This window comes from Bidens hawaiensis, unplaced genomic scaffold, assembly GCF_021521415.1.
Source record: "Bidens hawaiensis isolate Kalapana, Puna unplaced genomic scaffold, B.hawaiensis_p1.1 tig00023694_1, whole genome shotgun sequence".
Lineage (NCBI taxonomy): Eukaryota > Viridiplantae > Streptophyta > Magnoliopsida > Asterales > Asteraceae > Bidens > Bidens hawaiensis.
The window spans coordinates 28272-51998 of record NW_027493724.1 but is presented as its reverse complement, the minus strand read 5'-3'; the positions used below and the strand labels follow the sequence as shown (position 1 = coordinate 51998).

The following is a 23727-nucleotide window of genomic DNA, read 5'->3' as shown; positions in this document are numbered from 1 at the left end:
ACTAGTGCAATCTTTCAAGTAGAAATTCTGTCATAACGAAACTAGCTGCTGAGTTGTGTAGGAATGCATGAAATATGATAGTTTTTATATAATTGTTGTATTTTGACCAAAATACCCTTGCGGGGAATAGTTGTTAGTTGATTGTCATGAATTGACCAAATTGCCCTTATGGGGAATAATGGTTAGTTAGTCTTTGTTTGTTGACCAAAATGCCCTTACGGGGATAATTGCTAGTAAAGTATGTTATTAGTACGTGACACGAAAGTAATTGCTCACTCATGTATCGTATCACAATTGTACTTGTTTAAGTCACACACAATTCACAAACGAAACACGAAATCTGTTACGTGCATAGGTATTATGTGCCGAGTCTAGAGACTCGTTAAACGTACCGATACTTAGAAAATCTCTTTGTTATTTAGAACGCTAGAGAGTTTCTACGACGCACATCACTTGGTGATCTAGATCGGGATATTCTTCGCAAACAGTGAGTTTCACTTACCCCGCTCTTTGAACTGTTTCCAAACGTTTTTCACTTGGGGGAGATAACATACTCCGATAAACGTATTTTCTGAGATAAACGCATATTTAAGATTTTGTTATAAATTATATATCACTTGTAAAGGCTAAGCGGCAAACGTAACATTTGAAGTCCCACACATCGGACCGGTTAATATTTGGAATAGCGAGTCACTGTTGAGTAGTACTACTGGGTTTGACAAACCCCACCCGACGCTAAGCTCAACTGGAGGTTGAGTGGGTGTAATTTTGGCTAACACTTACCATGGTCTGGATTGACCTGGTGACGGGCACTTGATAAACAGTCAGCTTCGGTCGCGAACCACTTAGCGATACTTGTTGTATAGATTAGCTACCTATCGATATATAATTTGACATAACACTATCTGGTAATGCAAAACACTTAAACGTTGTAACGTGGTTACACAACACTTAAACGTCGTAACGGGGTTACGCAACACTTAAACGTCGTAACGTGGTTACGCAAAACACTGAAACGCCGTAACGAGGTTACGCAAACGCTAAACGATTTATCTTATTTAACTTGTGAACTCACCAACCTTGTGTTGACACTTTTAGTATGTTATTCTCAGGTAGCCGAGGCGGGCGCGCGGTTTAGGAGCATGCATTAATTGAAAACATCTTTATTCTGCAAACTTAATTTTAACAGTTACATTTGGTTTTAAGTCGTCCTGCGTGACGCAACTTTTGAATTAAGGTTTTACGCTTCCGCACTTACTTTCATTTAAACGTTTTTCTTTGGTTTGATTATAACTAATGATTTCGATCCTGCCAGTTCACACCCTCTGACGGTAAAACTCCGTTAGTGGATTTTGAGGGTGTGACAGATTGGTATCAGAGCCATTGGTTATAGCGAACTAGAAGCTGCATGCATACTAGACTATAACCGCGACGACCCATTAGTTATAATGATACGCACTGCATAGGTTTGTGTAGTCTTGAAATCTTATTTCTTTACCTCCTTCACTCATACGCGCGCATATACACGGCTTACCTGTAGGAATGTCGACGCCACCCTCATCATCATCCGATTCGATGACGCATGCTCACGGGAAGGAACCGCAGTTACCTACTGCCTCGCCACCCCGTGTAGTCCCGGAACTCGAAGCTCCTGCACCGAAGAGGTACCGCCTATCCGGAGGCCTGTATGAAAACAACGTTAGCTGGGATTGGTACCCCAACATGATCAGACGTATGGTCTACCGTGAACAAGTTCCCCCATTGCCTCACCCGAACCATCCTGCTTATCCTAACACCCTACCACCCATAACCGAACCTGTAGAGCGAGTTCTCGCAGCTGTCGTTTCTTGTTTGGAGCGTGATGTGGGTTACATGCGCTACACGAGAGAGAACGTTTCCAGAATGTTAAAAGACGAAACCGAGACTAAGGAGGAGATTTCCCGCATGGCAGCGGCAATGAAGGAAATGCGAGAGGCTAGTGATCAGCAAACGAAGGTTATGATGAAGATGCAAGCCGAGATGATAGACTTGCAAGAGCAACTCCAAGAAGCAAGGACACGAACCGAGATAGCTCGAGAGCGTTGCGATGTCTTACAAATGCAAATTGCTCAGAACGCAGCCGAACCTGAGGCGGAGCCTGAGGCCGAGCCTGAGGCAGATCCCGAAGAGGAGCCGGAGGAGGAACCTGAGGAAGATCCTGAGGAGGAACCCGAAGAGGAACCGGAGGAAGAACCGGCTGAGCCAGAGGCACACTCAGAGGTGTCCCCAGACGATGTGCAGATGTGCAAATTCTTGGATTGGAACTGGCTAACGCGATGAACTGGGAGGAGTTCAAAAACATGATGCGAGAGGAGTACTGTCCGAGGGAGGAAATTTCGAAGTTAGAGTCAGAGTTTTGGTCGTTGAAGATGGTGGGTTCGGAGATTGAAGCCTACACTACTCGTTCGCACGAGTTGGCTGTAATATGTCCGAGGATGGTGGATCCGCCGAGCAAGAGAATAGAGATGTACATTGATGGGTTAGCACCACAGATTCAGGGTATGGTGACGTCTTCCAGACCAGCCACGATCCAACAAGCGATCCGTTTGGCTCACAAACTGACGGATCAGGCTGTGACCCAGGGTGCGTTACCACCAAGGGGTTCGACTGTTAAAGCCCGTGACAACCCGAGTAATGACCACGTCAGCAACAGTAACAACAACAGCAACCCGAACAGCGGGAAGAGAAAGTTTGACAACACCAGAACTTCATCCTCAAACCTCCCACCGCAACACCACTACCGTAAGCCCGAATTTACTCGGAGTTTCAACACTCAGAATCACAACAACAACAACAACAACGGTAGCGGGCAGGTTTCGAGCGGATATGCTGGGAAATATCCAAAGTGCAACAGGTGCAACTTTCATCATGTTGGCCAGTGTGACCGTGTCAAGTGTCAAAGATGCGGAAAGATAGGTCACCAAGCGAAGGAATGTAGAGTTGACCTTGCGGCGAAGGGTGCTCCTAAGCCACCGATGACGACTAAGGGATGTTTTGAATGTGGACAGGAAGGTCATTTCCGGAAGGATTGCCCCAAGCTGAAACAGAATGACAATAATGGGGGTAATGGAAGTGGCAGTAACGGTGGAGGAAATGGCAAAGGAAGAGCGTTTGTGATTGGATCGGGTCAAGCCCGCAACGATCCGCATGTGGTGTCTGGTAAGTTCCATGTAAACGATTGTTTTGCTTCTGTTTTGTTTGACACTGGAGCTGATAGGAGTTTTGTGTCAAAAGCTTTTAGCCAACTTTTAGACCTTACTCCAACCCCGTTAGACGCTAAGTTTCCTGTTGAATTAGCTAACGGTAAAACTGTAATAACAACTCATATACTTGCGGGATGTAAGTTGAAACTGTCAGGTCATGTCTTTGACATCGACCTTATTCCTTTTACGCTTAGTAGTTTCGATATCGTTGTCGGCATGGACTGGTTATCCGAGAACCGAGCGGAGATTATATGCCATAATAAGATAGTCCATATTACCACCCCTTCCGGCGAGATCATTTCGGTCCGAGGCGAGAGAAGCGGCATGACCACCAGCGTCATTACCCTTTTGAAGGCACAGAATTATCTACGAAAGGGTCATCCGGCAATTTTGGCGCAGATTGTTGAGAAACCCGCGGAGGAGAAACGAATTGAGGACATACCGGTTGTGCGAGACTTTCCGGAAGTTTTCCCGGAGGATTTGCCCGGACTCCATCCTATTCGTCAAGTCGAATTCCAAATCGAGTTGACACCCGGTGCAGCACCCATAGCACGAGCCCCGTATCGACTCGCACCGGCGGAACTTCAGGAGTTGTCCACTCAGTTGCAAGATTTGTTGGATAAAGGTTTTATCCGACCTAGCTCATCGCCATGGGAAGCCCCTGTCTTGTTTGTCCGAAAGAAAGACGGGACTTTCCGAATGTGCATCGACTACCGGGAGTTGAACAAGGTGACGGTCAAGAACCGTTATCCTTTACCCCGAATTGATGATTTGTTTGACCAGCTTCAAGGATCGAGTTACTACTCGAAGATTGATCTACGATCCGGTTACCACCAATTGAGAATGCGCGAAGAAGATATCTCAAAGACTGCTTTCAAAACACGGTATGGTCACTACGAGTTTTCGGTTATGCCTTTTGGCCTAACCAACGCACCAGCCGTATTTATGGATCTCATGAATCGAGTATGCAAGGCGTACCTCGACAAGTTCGTGATTGTTTTCATTGATGATATTCTCGTCTACTCCAGGAACGAGACTGACCACGAAGAGCACTTAAGGATAATTCTGGAACTACTGAAGAAGGAACAACTGTATGCTAAACTCTCGAAATGTGAATTTTGGCTTCGCGAGGTTCACTTTTTGGGACATGTGATCAACGAGAATGGTATCCATGTCGATCCCGGTAAGGTAGAGGCCATCAAAAACTGGGAAGCACCTAAGACTCCGACTGAGGTGCGACAATTCCTAGGACTGGCCGGCTACTACCGGCGTTTCATCGAGGGATTTTCAAAGATTGCTCAACCCCTCACCGCTTTGACTCACAAGGGCACTAAGTACAACTGGGGTGACGCGCAAGAATCCGCTTTTCAACTGTTGAAAACCAAGCTTTGTAGCGCCCCTATTTTATCCCTCCCCGAGGGAACGGAAAATTTTGAGGTACACTGTGACGCATCTATACAAGGTCTCGGTTGTGAGCTGATGCAACTCGAGAAGGTTATAGCCTACGCCTCTAGACAACTACGGGTTCACGAGAAGAACTACACGACCCACGATTTGGAACTCGGAGCTGTAGTGTTTGCTCTTAAGATATGGAGGCATTACTTGTACGGTACCAAGTTTACCATTTACACCGACCACAAGAGTCTCCAACATATCTACGATCAGAAGGAGCTGAACATGCGACAGCGTCGTTGGGTCGAGCTGCTTAAAGATTATGATTGTGCCATCAAGTACCACCCTGGCAAGGCCAATGTGGTGGCCGACGCCCTCAGCAGAAAAGAAACAGATAAACCCAGACGGGTGAGAGCATTGCAACTCACGATTCATGCCAGCTTACCCGATCAGATTCGCGATGCGCAACTGGAAGCTTTGAAAGGTGATAATTTTCCATCGGAACTCATGCGGGGCATGAGCAAGCAACTTGAAACCAAATCGGACGGGGTCCGATATTTTGAGAACCGGATTTGGGTTCCACGATACGGAGAGTTGAGAACTCTAGTGATGGACGAAGCTCATAAGTCCCGATATTCTATCCACCCTGGCTCAGATAAAATGTATCATGATTTAAAGGCACTTTACTGGTGGCCGAACATGAAAGCCGACATTGCCACCTACGTGAGCAAATGTTTGACTTGTGCCAGAGTCAAGATAGAATACCAGAAACCATCTGGTCTACTGCAACAACCGGAACTCCCAATGTGGAAATGGGAACACATCTCTATGGACTTTATTACGGGTTTGCCTAAGACACCGACGGGATGCGATACCATCTGGGTGATCGTTGACCGGTTGACTAAATCGGCACACTTCCTAGCGATTAAAGAAACAGACAAAATGGAAAGACTGACTCGAGTATACATGAAAGAAGTGGTGTCTAGACACGGAGTGCCTGTCTCGATCATTTCCGATCGAGATTCTCGTTTCACCTCGCACTTTTGGAAGTCGCTGCAAAGCGCACTGGGCACCCGTCTCGATATGAGTACATCATACCATCCTCAGACGGATGGGCAAAGTGAACGGACTATTCAGACCCTGGAGGATATGTTGCGTGCATGCGTCTTAGATTTCGGAAAAAGTTGGGAACCCCACTTACCCTTGGTAGAGTTTTCGTATAATAACAGCTACCACGCAAGTATTAAGGCAGCGCCGTTTGAAGCGCTGTACGGACGGAAGTGTCGATCACCACTCTGCTGGGCAGAGGTGGGTGATAGCCAAATCACTGGTCCGGAACTGGTACTCGAAACCTCGGAAAAGATTGTTCAAATCCGAAATCGCATGGCAGCAGCACGGGATCGCCAAAAGAGTTACGCCGACAAGCGCCGAAAACCTCTCGAATTTCAAGTGAACGATCGAGTGTTACTCAAAGTCTCACCTTGGAAAGGTGTGGTTCGCTTTGGTAAGCGAAACAAACTCAACCCACGATATGTTGGTCCGTACCGGATAACTGAGCGCATTGGTCCGGTGGCGTACCGACTGGAGCTACCAACAGAACTCAGTGGCGTACACGATGTATTCCACGTATCAAATTTGAAGAAATGCCTATCTGATGAAACCCAAGTAGTCCCTTTGGAGGAATTACAAGTTGATGAACAGTTACGGTTCATTGAGGAACCAGTCGAGGTTTTGGATTGGGAAACCAAAACGCTCAAACACAGCAAAATTCCAATCGTTAAGGTTCGTTGGAACTCGAGACGTGGACCAGAGTTCACATGGGAACGCGAGGATCACATGATGAAAAAGTATCCTCACCTTTTTGAAGGGCTAACCAAACACCGAAAACCGCGAAACCCGGCAAACCGTCAAACATCACCGGAGGTATGAACTAAATTTCGGGACGAAATTTCTTTCTACTAGGGGATGATATGACAAACTGAAAATTTTTCTTACTTTTTCAGGCTCTCATCACGACTTGACTCAAATTTTCGGGACGAAAATTCTTTAACATGGGAATGATGTGACAATCGTCAATTTCAGGTTAACCCCGTTAACTCAACTCCGTCAATTCAAACTTTAAGATCGTTGAATCTATAACGCACACTTCATTACATTTAAACTAGGGTTTAAATGACGCTTAACATTTACTACATGTGTAGTCTTTCGGGATTTGCACCGAAACGCAAACGAGTTGACGCGAACGATTGATAAATAAACGACAAACGTCAAAACACTAATTATGTGATTATTATGTGTTAGGTATATGTGTGTTACTTGATTGTTATGTGGAATGTTAAACAAGAAACAAGAACCAACTAGTTTAGGCTAGAGATGTAGCACTTGAAAGTTTAGGGACTAGAATGTAACTTGGTTATCTATAAATATAACCTAAACACTAAACCCTAATCTATTTTATATTATAAACAAGACCGATCGGCCTCCCCTCTTTGGTTCTCCACGGCTGCCGTCCACCCACTCACACATACACACATCAAATCAAGAGATTAATCCAAGAACTAGGTGCTAGGAAGGTATACTTGATCACCTCTTACCTCTTTGTTGTTTAATTTTGATGTTTAATGGGTTGTGTGTAAACCCTAATCGGCCGATCATGTGTATGTATGTGATTAATATGATTGTTGTTAGTTGGATAATGGATTGATAACTAGATTGATGTTGTTGCTTGATTGATTGTTGTCTTTGATTTGAGTTAAAACACAAACCCTAATCTTGTATGTATGGTGAAATTGATATGCATGGATAGTAGTTATAGTGTCTAGAGGGTTATATGGATGCATGATAGTTCATAGATTGTTATTATGTTGAGTTTTGATGTGAACAGATTCTGGACAGAATGTATATACGATGTTTAAGTGACTGTAACGAAGTGTAAACGTGAAAATTGATTTAGATTGTGGGTACTGCAGTAAACTAGGTTGAGTCTAGTTTCTATAAAGTATAAATTCGTAATTTTTGGATAAGTGGAAGTATACTTTTATGATTTTACAAAAACGTGATGCAAAGCTGAGCTGTTTGACCTGCTGTTAGGTTATGTTGTAAATGTTATATCTCATGAACTACGAGACCAATTGGGTTGGTTCCACTTCTGGAAGTTGACTCATTGAGTTAGGAACCAAACCCAAGTGGTCTTGCATTTATTGGATTTTTCGTTTAATGGGAATTGCAAATAACATTCTGTTGCACATGAATCTGACTGATATGAGTTAGCTGTAATGTTTTGGTCATTATAAGAAAAATATGTGGAATAAAAATAAGATAAAATATGTTCTGGAAACCTAAGATATGTATGCTTCTGTGGTAATTTTTGGTGAATTAATTGAGATGTTATAATCGGTGAACTAGTGCAATCTTTCAAGTAGAAATTCTGTCATAACGAAACTAGCTGCTGAGTTGTGTAGGAATGCATGAAATATGATAGTTTTTATATAATTGTTGTATTTTGACCAAAATACCCTTGCGGGGAATAGTTGTTAGTTGATTGCCATGAATTGACCAAATTGCCCTTATGGGGAATAATGGTTAGTTAGTCTTTGTTTGTTGACCAAAATGCCCTTACGGGGATAATTGCTAGTAAAGTATGTTATTAGTACGTGACACGAAAGTAATTGCTCACTCATGTATCGTATCACAATTGTACTTGTTTAAGTCACACACAATTCACAAACGAAACACGAAATCTGTTACGTGCATAGGTATTATGTGCCGAGTCTAGAGACTCGTTAAACGTACCGATACTTAGAAAATCTCTTTGTTATTTAGAACGCTAGAGAGTTTCTACGACGCACATCACTTGGTGATCTAGATCGGGATATTCTTCGCAAACAGTGAGTTTCACTTACCCCGCTCTTTGAACTGTTTCCAAACGTTTTTCACTTGGGGGAGATAACATACTCCGATAAACGTATTTTCTGAGATAAACGCATATTTAAGATTTTGTTATAAATTATATATCACTTGTAAAGGCTAAGCGGCAAACGTAACATTTGAAGTCCCACACATCGGACCGGTTAATATTTGGAATAGCGAGTCACTGTTGAGTAGTACTACTGGGTTTGACAAACCCCACCCGACGCTAAGCTCAACTGGAGGTTGAGTGGGTGTAATTTTGGCTAACACTTACCATGGTCTGGATTGACCTGGTGACGGGCACTTGATAAACAGTCAGCTTCGGTCGCGAACCACTTAGCGATACTTGTTGTATAGATTAGCTACCTATCGATATATAATTTGACATAACACTATCTGGTAATGCAAAACACTTAAACGTTGTAACGTGGTTACACAACACTTAAACGTCGTAACGGGGTTACGCAACACTTAAACGTCGTAACGTGGTTACGCAAAACACTGAAACGCCGTAACGAGGTTACGCAAACGCTAAACGATTTATCTTATTTAACTTGTGAACTCACCAACCTTGAGTTGACACTTTTAGTATGTTATTCTCAGGTAGCCGAGGCGGGCGCGCGGTTTAGGAGCATGCATTAATTGAAAACATCTTTATTCTGCAAACTTAATTTTAACAGTTACATTTGGTTTTAAGTCGTCCTGCGTGACGCAACTTTTGAATTAAGGTTTTACGCTTCCGCACTTACTTTCATTTAAACGTTTTTCTTTGGTTTGATTATAACTAATGATTCCGATCCTGCCAGTTCACACCCTCTGACGGTAAAACTCCGTTAGTGGATTTTGAGGGTGTGACACAGGAGCAGAACCAACGGCGCTGATACCGGCGCCAGGAGTGCCACCAGCAGCTTGTACGCCAGCTATGACTCATATGAAAAAATCAACAAAAACAAATGGTTCATGACTTGATCTAAAAGAAAAAAGTCAGAAAATAAAAGCGCAATACATACCTTGGCGCAACGCCGTTCGCGAGTCAAACATCGCCATGAAGTCCATTCTCCCCTTTTTTGAGGGTAAAACAGGGGACTTCGAAGCGACCTCCGGCGCAGCCTCGGCACCTTGTTGCGCCTGAGGTTGATCCACCAAGGTCGCCGGCTCTACAAACATTTGAGTGAGCAAGGATTCATTAGTAATTCTATCAGAATCGCGCTCATAGAACCATAAAGGATAAGCAAAGTATACCTGTCGAAGAGGAAACGGCAGGCGCAACGCCGCTCCCCTTTTCCTCGTGTGGACAGGAGGATCGGAACTTGGTGACTGCACAGGAGGTCTGCCCACTTTTTGAGGCAGGGAAGACAAGGAAAACTTGGTGGTAAACTCCCGGATTTTCTCAAGTCCCTTCGCCTGAGTAGGTCGATCCTGAACAACAGGGGCATCATCTTTCTTCTGTTTCTTACTGGCCCCTGCGCCAGTTTTCCCTTTAGCCTTACGCTTTAGTTGGGGCACCTCAGCCTCCTCCTCCTCCTCCTCTTCCGCGAGCTCCAGCTCGTAGTTTTCGAGCGCATCTACAATACGTGCAACGGAAAGGTTAGCCAAATCTGGTATTATAAAGGCATAAGCATAAGTACAAAGGCTTACCAGGCGCATCGCTGTCAAAGAGAAATCCCAGATCAACAGGGATGAACATGTCATCGAAGCGATCGGGGAAGCCAACCTCCCCAGCGCCCAGCGCGACAGAGCCACCCTCCATATGCTCATCATAGGCGGCGTGGACATACTCCTTGCTGACTGCACAAAACAAGTCAAATGATATCAGCAAAACGAATTATATTCGCGCAGAAGTAATACAATGAGTTAACTTACACAAGCCGTCAACTTGGATAACGAGCTCAGTAGCGCTGTCGGCCCACCTCCTGCTCATACCAACCCCCACCAGCGCCTCCTCGCAAATGTTCTTGGCGGGGGATGGTTCGGCAGTCAACTTTTTTACCCAGGCGCCAGTTGGGTTCTTGAAGACACCCACATCCACAGGCGCAGAAGAGATCGCGCGCATGGTCATGCGGATGGGGATCACACCAGCCATGATATAGAAAAATCTCTCAGACCAGTCATGAAGGCTCTTGAATGAAACAGTGCAGCACTTGACCTTCTGACTGCGAGGAATAAATGAGAACCAAGAATCTTGGATCTTGGGCTTATAAAAAAACTGAAAGCGCCGAGGGGTGGGCTTCTCGCGCTGAGATTTGCACATGAACTCAAAGTGAGTCATGCGCACGAGTCCAAACGGATAGACTTGGGATATATGAATCCCATAAAACTTAAGCAGCGCACCCACAAACCTTGTCATAGGGAGACGAAGGTTGCAGTGGGTGAAAAAATGGCAATAAAGGGATATATAGCCGGTGGGCGGGTCCGCCGCCGTTTGCCCGGCCGCCGGCAGCATGCAGCCATACTCAGGGAGAAAACCCTGAGAGGCGATAAGGCTGTCCAAATCGGACTGCCTCAATTTACAGGGGATCTCATCCCACTTCTTCACTGCCTTGGTCTTCCCTACCTCCTCCGATGAGGCCTCAGCAGCCCTCTTCCCCTTGCCGGTCTTCTTCAACGTAGACATTACTAGCGATTTCACACGGCGATTGCTGGGGGGAGGTTGTGTTGTCTGGGCTATCAGACATACAACAGAGTCAGGCACAAGTTGCTTCTGAAGAACGGAAATCTATCGGAATACAAAGCTCTGGATAAACAACAAAGAAGATGAAGAATAAAAACTCTAAGGGCTTGCTTTTATAGGCCCAGGAGAGAGAAAATTTGGTACTGATCGGACTTCACGCGCCCCCACTCGCAGGTGTAAGCCAACGCGAGCGCGACACGTGTCCCTAACACTGTGTGAGGGGACACGAAAAGAAACGATACAGGTGCTGCCAGAGTTCACGCGCCACCACTCGCAGGTACGGACCAACGCGAGCGCGACACGTGTTCCTGACACTATGTGAGGGGACATGAAAGGAAACTGTAGCACCTCGAGCACACGAAAAGTCTGACACGTCTCCATCACTGACGCATGTCAGCAACAACCAACCACGTACAGGGACGATTCGTTTTCAACCAAAAGGATAGAATTTCGCGCACCGATGAGTAATAAGAAGAAAAGACAAAACCCTATTAAAAGAGCAAACTATTAAGTCTAATATCTATCTTACCTCGCTCGCGCGAGACAAGACACACATTAGACTGGGGGGCTTGAAGAGGTATGTACCCGCCTCGACACCGAGCGAGGCGGGTCAACCCACAAGATATAGACAAGAGGCTTGAAATCAAGACATTATGAAGGCACAAAGCCAAAACCTATGCGCATGGCGCATATCACATATGCTCATGCATATCACATGCTCATGCATCACATATGCTCAGGCATCACATATGCTCACGCATCACATATGCTCACGCGTATCACATGCTCACGCATATCACATCCGCGCGTGGCGCATCCGCGCGTGGCGCATATCACATGCTTGTGCATATGACATCTGCGCATGAAACATCTGCGCGTGAGAATAAAGAGAAGACCTCGCGCATCATCAGGATAGGCGCATATCACACATGCACATAATCAACCTCGTCCTTATCCAAATCAGGATTAGGGCAACCTTGATTGTGCACGTCAGACAACCTTCCAGAAGGTATCTTTTTAAGGAATAAGAATATGCTGATGTTGACAGCTGTCAATGAAAGGTGGACAACTCAGCAAAACCCATGTGCAATTAATCAATGAAAAAGCACCAGGTGTTCCAAGGACACGTGGCGCGAAGCAATAGGAGGAGGCCAACAAGGCCCTAATTGGGTCTGAGCTCAATCATTGGAAACCCTAACACTATAAATACCACATCAACTCCACAAGGAGAGGTACACCCTATTACACAGTATTCAGCTATATTAAGCAATACACTCCAATTTCGTTACTGTCAGATTATTATCTTCTCCTACAAATTCTTATTCTCACACCGGAGGGTTACCCCAAAGAGGACCCCTCTGTCCCTTTCTGAGGAGTAAGTTTACGGTGCTGTTCATTTTGTAGGTGGAAGAATCCAGATCCAAGAGAACCATCGGTGAAATAACATAATCACACCCGAGGAAAGTAGATCGTCTACCAGTGAGTCGATCCACGTTTCTTCACATTATATTATTAGCATAAATTCTTTTTGTATAAGTACATTAAAAAATATTCTCTTAAATTAAATAAAATAAAAATCTTTTAACAGAAATAGAATAAAAGATGGTGTCAGGTTCTATCATATGAAGAGCAACTAGAAAGCTTGAGTTGTGAGATAAACTTATTGTTTAATGAACACTGTAATAAACAATCATGTTAATACATGATATTTGAATGTCACAGCACGTTGCAAAATTACATACTCTTTCACTTAATTAAATTTATCATTTACTTGATTTCAAATGTTTTTTTTCTAATTCTTTTTGGCAAACCACATATACATTGACACGTGTCTTACTTTTTAGCTTGTTTATGGTTTTACATTTATAACTTCTAAAATATGATCTTTATAAAATTCAAATACACTGTTGCGATGCGATCACATACTGGTTTTTATTATGTTTTGATGCAAATTTCAGTTAAACGGAGTTGCACGAGAAGCACTTATGTACATGCCATGAAAGTTGTATATGTATTCGACACATAGTTGTAATAATCACGTCTATGCATCGAGTACTCTCCGACTAAAACCAAGTACTCACCGATTAAGGCCGAGTACTCCCAACTTCCTAGTCGGCCGTCTAAGGTCCGCCTAGCGACTTTTGTAACCTTGATTCGACATCAATCTTACCATGGTTCAACGCTCGCTGAGAACCACGGTGGGTTTGCATAGATGTTTTTGATTTTATTTTTATAAAGCTTTGTGGTAGTTAATTTTTTTTTTGGCATTTTAGTTCGACGCAAAGTGCACATGTTTAATACTGGTTAATTTAATTTTAAGTGAAAATTATTGTTTGGATCCTGTGATTTTTGGGCGGAGGCACAACGGTTTCAAAAATGATCTATTTGAGTCCCGACGTTCCTTAACTTTGTTAGTTTATGGGGTAGATTTGACATTCCACCCTCTATATATATACATAGTCATTCTAAGTCAAATAACTTTCATAGCTAGTCAACTTGCGTCTCTATGGTTTCAAAACTACTTTTTTTAATAAAAATAAACGAACCAAACCTTTTTTTAATAAAAAAAATCAACTGAACTAATTTTATAACAAAAATAAACAAACCGGACTACACAAAAATAAGTGAACGGAACTACTTTTCTAACAAAAATAAACGAATCGGACTACTTTTTTTAACAAAAATAAACGAACTGAACTTTTTTTCACAAACATATACGTACCAAACTACGTTTTAAAAAAATGAACCGAACTTTTTTTTACAAATATATACAAATCGAACTACTTTTTTAATAAATTCAACGAGCCAAAAAGTAGTTCAGTACGTTTATTTTTGTTAAAAAAGTAATTCTGTTGGTTAAGTTTTGTTTTAAAAGTGGTTCAATGCGTTTATTTATGTTAAAAAAGTAGTTTGATTCTTTTATGTTTTTTTAAAAAGTAAGTTCGATTCGTTTATTTAAAAAAAATAGTTTAATTCGTTTATTTTTGTTAAAAAAGTAGCTTCGCTCATTTTTTCTGGAAAAAAAATCGGTTTGTTTATTTATGATAGAAAAAAGTAGTTCCGCTCATTTTTTTTTGTTGTAAACATAGTTCCTCTCGTTTGTTTTGTATAAAAAAGGTTTGGTTCGTATATTTTTGTTAAACTAAAGTTTAGTTAATTTATTTTTGGTTGATTATGGTTTGGTTGGTTGATTTTTGGTTGATTATGGCTTGATTGTTTATAGTTTGATGGTTAATCTTTGAATTAAAAGGAATTTTTAATGAGGGACTAAAATTAAGCAATCATTTAAACCACATGGACTTATACCGATCATAAAAAGGGTAAACTAGTAATTTCACATTTTCCGTTAATAGTTGGTTAGCGGCAGGGACTCAGATGATTCATTTTTGAAACCACAAGGAATCAACCAGATGAAATTTATTTTTTGGGTCTCATTATACCTCCGTCCTAAAACTAAATAGACGCAAAAGTAATTTCACTATTTTTAATTTGTACTTCTTAGATTAAAAAAATAAGATATATGTGGAGTTAATATCACGGATGCCCCCCCTGTGGTTTGCAGGATTTTATGTATGCTCCCTAGCTTTGAAAAATTATACATGCATACGCCTCAACTGTTTATAAAGCGTAACATAGGTGCTCCTTCAAGTGGATGAAGGCTAGTTTTTTCAGTTAAATATGTGTGAAATTACTTAACTACCTTTAGCATTAAAATAAAAAATTAAGAAATTAAAAAAAGAAATATCGTTACTTGTAATACACACGTACACCATTGCTTGTTAGTTGTTACTTCTGTTTTTTAACTATCGTTACTTTATTACAAATTTACAATATGTTTAATAACTTAAGTCGATTTATAAGCATATCCACTCTCTAGCTCGGGACTCTTTTGGTCACTTTGAAAACACTACATAAAATCACCACCACAATATATTTGCAAGTAAAAGATTACGTGACTAATGAAATGGTAAATCAACTTGTATGTTGTTTTGTGAATATGTTATGAGTATGTTTGCATGGTCTTGATTGTGTTATGAAGTTGTATGTTAGGATTGGTGTTTGTCCATAGCTGTTCGATGTTTAGGAAGATTTGATCGTTGTCGTCATGTGTATGTGTAGCAATGGGTTTGCGGCATGCCAAGTGGCCAAGGTTATGGAAAGTGATCCACCTAGTAACCCATGTTTATGTAGTTATGGGTTATGTCATGTGATCTAGGAAATGTAAAGGGTTTATAAACGAATGTGTTATAAGTGTTATGAATTAATGAAGTTTCTTTCAATATAAAGTGTCTGCATAGTAAATGGTTGGGGTTGGGCACTTGACTTGGGCTATATAGCAAACTTGATTTAACGGTATAGTTTGCTTGCATTTAACCTGTGATTGTGAATGATTTAAAGTGCATTTGATAAGTTTACGTGCCTTATAAGATTATATATATTAGTAGATGGTTAAATGTTTAAAGTGTGTGTTTCATGGTGAGCAAACTTCTCGAGCTATCTACCAATAGAATGTAGGACACCTTAAGATATTTGGAGTTATTTTTAGAAAAATAAACAAATAAATAAATAAAAATTAAGGTGTAAGAACTTATGTAATGTTTTAAAAGTCTTTTGAGTATGTGATGTGTAAACTCAACAAAACTCACATGACCATGTTTGAGGGTGTCACATATAAGAAGCGTGGTGTAATTATTGCTTAATATGGGTTTATGTATGAAATGTATTCAAGAATCCACCGAGGAAAGAAAATAAATTAAAGAATTTTCCTTGTTGATAGTTCGTCTCTTGATGCGTTTCAATAGCTAAGCATGGTTGTAAAAATTACGCTTAGATGCCGAGTACTCCCAAACCAAAGCTAAGTAGAGGACTCACAACTCCCTATCGACCGAGTTGGCAACGCCTAACAACTTTTGCAACCATGGTTATGGAGCGTTGGAGTTCGTTAATTTGATAATAAGACGGAACTAGAAAACTATCTCAAGGATAAACATTAAAGATTGCGTTTAATAAAGTGAACTTGGATTTTATGATTTTATTTTAACGGAAACTTACGCACTCTCTTACTCTACTTCTAAATTACACATTTATTTGACAACCATGATATTTGAACCCTCGCACTTAAAATGACATAAACTTATCCAACACTTTGGTGTTGCTAGAACACATGTGAATGTTGTTTTGTTTGTTTTGGTAGATGTTGCGTTCTATTTTTAAGTTAAGCTCTTGGATCAAATGTTTACTGTTTCACTATTGTTCTGGCCCATCTGCCTTTGAATCGGGCTCATTTACTCATTCAGGTTGAAGCAGCCCAAACAACTTTTAAATGGTCCTAAGTAGAGGTGTAAAAAAAACGGTTTGGGACCGGTTATAGGCAAACCGAACCGGTTTGGGTTTAAAACCGTTTTCACTTAAACCGGTTCTCAAACCGACCCAAACCACCAGTTTCTGGACCGGTTCCCCTTAAAATCTACCAAACCGGTTTTAAAACCAAATTGGTTTGATAAATACCGGTTAAAACTGGTTTATAAACCGAACCGAACCGACTTGACCAGACCGGCCTATCTTGCTTCTAAACCAGTTTATAAACCGAACTGGTTTGAGTCAAACCAGTTTTGACCAGCCGTTGACCAAACCGGTTTGGGTGGGGTTTAAAACCGATTTGTACACCTCTAGTCCTAAGTCCTAACCGAAACCCAAATCCCATAAATCCAGTAAATCCGGGACCGGCCCAACCATTAACGATCTCATCAAATCAAGTTTCGGTTCAGGCTGGGCCGGGCCGGGTTTAACCCAACGGTGACATCTACCAAGTACCAAGAGCTATAGACCTCCCTTAATTACACTTTAAATACCTATAAATCTTTCTATGTTACTTTTAAACTTTATTTATTTTAAAATACAATACTTTATAACACAAAATTTATTTTAATGAATATTAATATAAGGCCGTCCTTGAATTTTCACATGAGTTTCGCTGCAACATGTAACACATGATAACCATTTTTTTAAAACGAAAATATTCATGACATAAAAAAAGCAAAATATGAGTCCAAAAAGAGTCAAAAGGTTCCCAAAAAAGAACTATTTTAAGCCAACTTTTTGCAAATTATGAGTCTTTATTTATCGGTTACAAAAATGATAATCATCACATATATGTCCTATGATAACATTTTACATCTATATATACCCATGCAAATTACATGCATTGTCCATCATTAAGCTAAAACATTGTGTTTAAACAAGGGTAAAAATGGGCGGATATAGGTGGTGGTTCATGACGGTTTTGGTGGTGGCGTGCTGGTGGAAAGGTGTTGCGGGACAAGCATGACAACAACAGGCTCCAGCGATATGGGTGTTTGGAGATTCCCTGGTTGAAAGTGGGAATAACAACTTTCTTAGATCAACTGCTAGAGCTGATTTTTATCCGTATGGCATTGATTATTATCGCGGTCCTACTGGTAGATTTTGTAATGCAAGGACATTCAGTGACATTCTTGGTACGTACACTATTAATTAATTGACATGTTTCATTGTTCTTAAAGTTTTAATTATGATCCAAATGATTAACTTAATTTCAGGTGCAGGAGATTGGTTGGGAATAGCGGCCCCGCCTCCATTTTCGGATCCCACCGCAGCCGGAAACAGGATCATGGGTGGTGTCAATTATGCTTCCGCTGCCGGTGGTATCCTTGATGAAACTGGCCAACACTATGTATGTGATTATATTAACTTTTAGATTTGCAAGAAGTTCTTATATAAGGTGTTCGGGATTCCTTATTTTACCTCATTGTAACTTTTATTTGTCAAAATTAATAATTCAGAATACCCTGACGTGTCAGGCCTGACTTATTAAGTTATGACTCATAATTTACTGACTTACCAAACACCTTATAAATTTATTATGTTTTCTGAAAAGTTAATAAGTTAAAAAAGAGCTTAAATAAGCAATCCCGAAGTTGTAGTAATTGTTTTGATTATTGCAGGGAGATCGATACAGCTTAAACCAACAAGTTGTGAACTTTGAGACGACGTTAAGCCAATTACGAACCATGATGAGTCCTGAAAACCTCAATCAACTCCTTGCCAACTCCATAGTAGTCATGGTTTTCGGCAGCAACGATTACATCAACAATTATCTCATGCCAAATGTATATGCAACGAGCCGCACTTACACACCCGAAGCCTTCGCTAACCTCCTTCTAAACCGCTACTCCCGGCAAGTTGAAGTATAATAACCCATCTATTATTATTATTATTATTATTATTATTATTATTATTATTATTATTATCTTTTTATACAAAAATAAAGCATTGTTATATTTTATTTTATATTCGTTATATAGTTATATGTTTAATTTTCAAATTATATATTACATCATTTAGTTTTTAACCGGTCTGATCAATAAACCAGTAAAATGGTCGATTTGACAACCGGCCTTGTTATGAAAATATGATGTTGAGTTTAACTTTTAATCTTTTATGCAGGCACTATACAGCGTAGGACTGCGGAAATTCTTTCTACCAGGGCTCGGACCGCTTGGGTGCATACCTAACCAGCTAGCCACTGGTCAAGCCCCTCCTGGGAGATGTGTTGACTCAGTGAACCAGATGCTAGGTCCCTTTAATGAAGGCCTTAGAGGACTTGTTGGTCAGTTCAACGGCGGCTCGCACCCTGGTGCCACATTTGTTTATGGAAACACATATGGTGTGTTTGGTGACATATTAAATAATCCCGGAAGATACGGTACATTATAAACACTATATGTCTATATCTACACTTATAAATTTATGACTTTGTAATATTAACGCATATGTGACATGTATCATGTAACTTTTTTAATATTGACAGGGTTTACAGTGAGAGATAAAGCATGTTGTGGGTTTGGACAAGGACAAATAATGTGCGTACCGTTAGAAACACCGTGCTTCAACCATGATCAATACGTGTTTTGGGATGCTTTCCATCCGACTCAAGCTGCGAATGGTGTTCTTGCTCAAAGGGAGTACTCTGGAACGAATAATGACTGCTTCCCGATGAATGTTCAGCAGTTGGCGCAAGTTAGGCCTATGTAACATGTTCATGCTTTGGTTTTGGTGTGATTCGGGTTGTTTTGTAGGTCTTTCGAGATCAAAGTTGTGTTGGTGTGTTTTGGTTATGAAAAATGTTTTGAACTTTTGAACAATAAAAGTTTGTGTTGCAGTAAGATGCTTATTGAAATGTAATTTTACTGTGTGAATTTCAAACAAATGGGTTGTCACATTAGTTGGGATTGGATATTTATAAACCATTGAAACCGATAACTGTTTATCCAGTATGAGGTTTAGGAATTTCAGCTCACTGTGTAACATTGGATTTAACCTGCATAAGATTCATTGTTCAGAACTAGGGATGAGATCGGTACCATACCAGTATCGAAATGTACTTAAACCGAAAATTCTGATCCTAAAAATTGCAAATTTTTGGTACCAGCACCGATATATTCGGTTCGGTACCGGAAACTCAAAACTTTGATACCAGTACGAATCGTTACCAATACTGAATTTGCTCACCCCTGTTCAGAACCAACCATTTATCTCTATTATTTGGATTTTTATTCATTTTTTCTAATATACAATTCACGTTATTTATTAAATATACTATTTATGACCGAACACTTGTTATTTCAAGAAGTTTGTAAGTGTTATGACTTTTTGAAAGAGACATCGTTGTTACTAAGCGAATGTTGTACAAAAAAAATGTACATATAGCCTAGATTACATTTTTTTAAAGCTAAATTACATAAAAGAAAACAAGGAAACCTAATTTAGATACTAGGAGCTCTCAAAGTACAAAAGATACAGAAAATACAAACATCACATGGGAATTATAAAAGTTTCTGATACATCATATTGTTAATTTATCAATTTCAAAACTCCGTCAATTCTTCGATTCTATCTTTAAACTTTTTGTCTCGATTAGTAATTCATAGAAAAAAGATTGTCTTTATATCACCCCACCATTTTGCTTATTAATAGAAGTTTATTATTAAAAATAATATCGTCTCTCGCTTTCTACCACATCCACAAAGTGAAAGTGACAGACAACGCCACAACCTGGATTACATATTTAAAAACTTAAAAAAAATACGTAGACGGTCGTCTAGTTATCCAAAATTTAGGGGTGAACAAGAAACCGAGAAAACTGATTCAAAATCGAAAAATCCAAACCAAAATAAAACCGAGATTTATGATTTGTAAAAACCGAACTTAGGGTATATCTATCTAAGTCCAAGGTTAATCTTAACATTAAGCTGAACGAATACTGTTTGAAAACCCTTGGAAGAGCCATCGAGTAAATGGGTTTTAGGTTCCTGAAACAATGGCGTTGTGTCTACCGAAATCACTTCCGGCAGCATTACTCCGGTTGAGATCACCGGAAGCAAAACCCACTTATTATTATCATCTTCAAACCCTACTATACTCTTCTACTACCAAGAAACCCAAAAAACAAGAAACAATCACCGCCGATGAGATACCAACTCCTGCTTCTTCTTATTACGATGTTCCTCCGTCGGGAATAAGCCGTCCGATATCGGAGATTCTGAAAGAACTGAACAAGAAGGTTCCGGATTCACTCATTAGAACTCGAACTGAACCAGATGGCTTCGCTTTGAGACACTTGCCATGGTTTTTTATTTATTTTTTAACCTATTTTATTTCATATATCATTATATTGCTGATTATTATTATGGGGAAATTAGTTAATGTACAAATTAAATTAACGTGCTAACTGTGAAAATCAAGCAGTGTAATTATATATACAAGTAGTGTAATTTTGTAATTACATCGTAGTGTAATTACACTACATTAAAATTACACTATACTATGTTGTATATATAATGACAATGCTTGATTTTCACAGTTAGCACGTTAATTTTAATTTGTATTTGATCCAACCCAGTTTAACTTGTTTAGGATATTAGACCTATAGAAATGATTGAATAGAAATTAGAAGATGCCTTGTTTACATTTTTTTAACATTTGAAGCTTTTACTCTATTTTCACAAGATTTCTTAGCATTGTTTTGCGATAACGTTGTTTTTGTTTTATAGCTATTATAATCGAAATTTGCCATTTTTTACTCGATTTAGCGGAAACACATTTATAGCACGGCCTGATTATCTTAGTCTAAGTCGATTCATATAATCACTTTCAAAATGTACTACTGTAACCATAATTTTTATTAGAATAAAAACTTTTGAGCCTCGATATAGAGTGTTGCTGGTTCTTGACAGATAGCAGGACTTATTAAAAATCTGATATGCTGCATATGCTTTGGTGGACTCGTCATCTGCATTTTATAAGATTTTTCTTTTCTTTTTATTTTTTGTTAAATGTGAAGTCAAATAAAGTCAGAGTCAAGTCAAAGTTCTGGTTCATTAAAAGTCAACAAAGCAGTTTGGTTGAAGTCAAGGTTTGGGGTTTAATTGGAATGTTTACTAAACATAGGGGACCATAGTTACTGATTTGAAAGTTAGTTTGTTAATTGTTCGTTAACAACCAATTTGGGGATATAGCCGTTGGATTCATAGTTTTCGCATTCATTTATTTTCATTTCAGTTTCTTCTTTTGTAATCACTCGATAGAATTCAATGGTGAAAATCGTGTGATCCTTGAGTGTTATCAATCTTTCTTTGGTATTGGTTCTCAGCATCTTTGTTGATGATTGATGAAAATTCGATTCGTGATCGATATTCGAAAAAAAGTGTTTTCAACTTGCAACAAGTGGCTTGTGTGTTGATGGGCTTCACTAACTATTTGGACTTTATGGCTTGATTGTCACATCTCTGTTAGATGCTAATGTGCATGAAGCCATGAACACATTCAAAATTATGCATTTAACTTTGTGTTTAGATGAGGTACTCAGGTACTAATGTGATTACTCAATTTTTTGCTGCAGGCATATAGTGAACAGGATTATGAATTTGCATGCTCCAGGTACATCAAAGATATTAAATCTAGGTGTATTTATTTCACATTTACACTCATCTTTCATTTGGTTAATATAGTTTATTTGTTTTCAACATATTGTAGAATGGTCTGGCGAAGTGCGAAGTATTACCTATTCAGCTGATGGGAAATATGTGACTGTTACTTATCGGGTTACAATCTATGGTACCGATGCTGAGGTATAACTTTCACTTCTCACTTTCTTCTAATCTAATTCACAATTGATAGAAGGGTGTTTTTGCCTTTTTAAAAGTGTTAAAAGGGTATTTCTGTCATTATGCATGTTTTGACCGAATTTATTAAAATGTGGTAAGTTATCTAAAACAACGCAACATGTTTACTTGATACATAGTTTAATAAAACGTTATATTGTCAGTTATATAGGGAGTCAACTGGAACTGCATCGGTTGATGGGGTGGGATATGGTGACCCGGTGCAGAAGGCAGAAGCCATGGCGTTCCGTCGAGCTTGTGCTCGGTTTGGTCTCGGGCTTCATCTTTATCATGAGGAACTGTAGCCTTACTAAGATTTGGTGGTAACTTGTAGTTAATCTTTGTGCTGTGGCAGCAGGTGTTATGCTTTGACCACAATTTTGGCTACTTATTTTTGGGGCTTTGACTACAACTTTGGCTACTTATTTATGGACTTATAAACGTAATTATTGATCCAGGCTTTTGAGGGTTATTTTATGTTTTGCATTATTTTAATCTTTGAAGGGTACCAATGATCACAATTTTACGCAAGTTGACCAAGACCGTGTAACTGGGGTGTTCGTATTGAGTAACGAACTGCCAAACTAAAGCAAGTCGTTAGATGATTATACGAGTGGGGATGATTCACCCAACTCTCTGGTTTCCGTCTTAAAACACCCATATCAATTACCAAGTATCTTTTCAGTTTTCACCAATTGTACAATAAAATTTGTAGCTCAAAAAAATTATAAAGAAGTACAAATATGTAAATTGTAAATTTTTTATTTTTTTTAAAGAATATTGGATTATAAAAAGGATTTATAATTATAAGAGTACCTCCGGTATAGATGTTTTTAGTCATTTTTTAATAATGTAGCATGTATGTGGAGGAGTGTGAAAAACTTCGGTTCTTATGAATGTCGTATGTGTTAAGGAGGAGTGCGGAGACGTTTTTGAACATTCTTAATCCGAGTGTAATGGCCGATAACCCATGCCATGTCTTTAAAATTGGACGTTGCATGCCATTATGGAGAGGAGGGAGGGGAGGCGTTAATTGAATGGCAGGCGCCAAGCGAAAAGAAGTTGCCAAGATGATCTAAACCTATTAGACTTTTTTTGCTTCTTTTATCTAGTGTTTAGTGAAAACCATTATACCTAAATGAAAAAAGGAACTTTACTTAAATGGTCTTTTATATAACATTTTAACTAGAAAACCACTACAGTCAAAAACTCATAATGGATGAATACACTTATTAATTGGTCAAGCAAATATGGTAATTGTGTTTGAAGAGATAATATAGCGTATATTTTTCCATCTTTACATGATATTATT

General features: G+C 39.8%; 2 protein-coding genes across 2 annotated transcripts in view; both read left to right on the top strand.

Annotated features, from left to right (window-relative positions):
• Nucleotides 1-19481, top strand: part of LOC143567898 (GDSL esterase/lipase At1g71250-like) — a 31409-nt gene extending 11928 nt beyond the window's left edge. The window contains exons 2-4 of the mRNA XM_077054180.1: nt 17793-17926; nt 18198-18440; nt 18700-19481. Coding sequence (XP_076910295.1) covers nt 17793-17926; nt 18198-18440; nt 18700-18969 — 647 coding nt within the window. The 3' untranslated portion in view covers nt 18970-19481. The remainder of the gene's footprint in view (nt 1-17792; nt 17927-18197; nt 18441-18699) is intronic.
• A 1054-nt stretch (nt 19482-20535) lies between these two features.
• Nucleotides 20536-23096, top strand: LOC143567886 (DNA repair RAD52-like protein 1, mitochondrial). Its single transcript, XM_077054169.1, has 4 exons — nt 20536-20880; nt 22154-22191; nt 22288-22382; nt 22580-23096. Exons 1-4 carry the CDS (start codon nt 20573-20575, stop codon nt 22718-22720), a joined length of 582 nt encoding a protein of 193 aa, XP_076910284.1. The 5' UTR covers nt 20536-20572; the 3' UTR covers nt 22721-23096.
• Nucleotides 23097-23727: the final 631 nt, after the last annotated feature.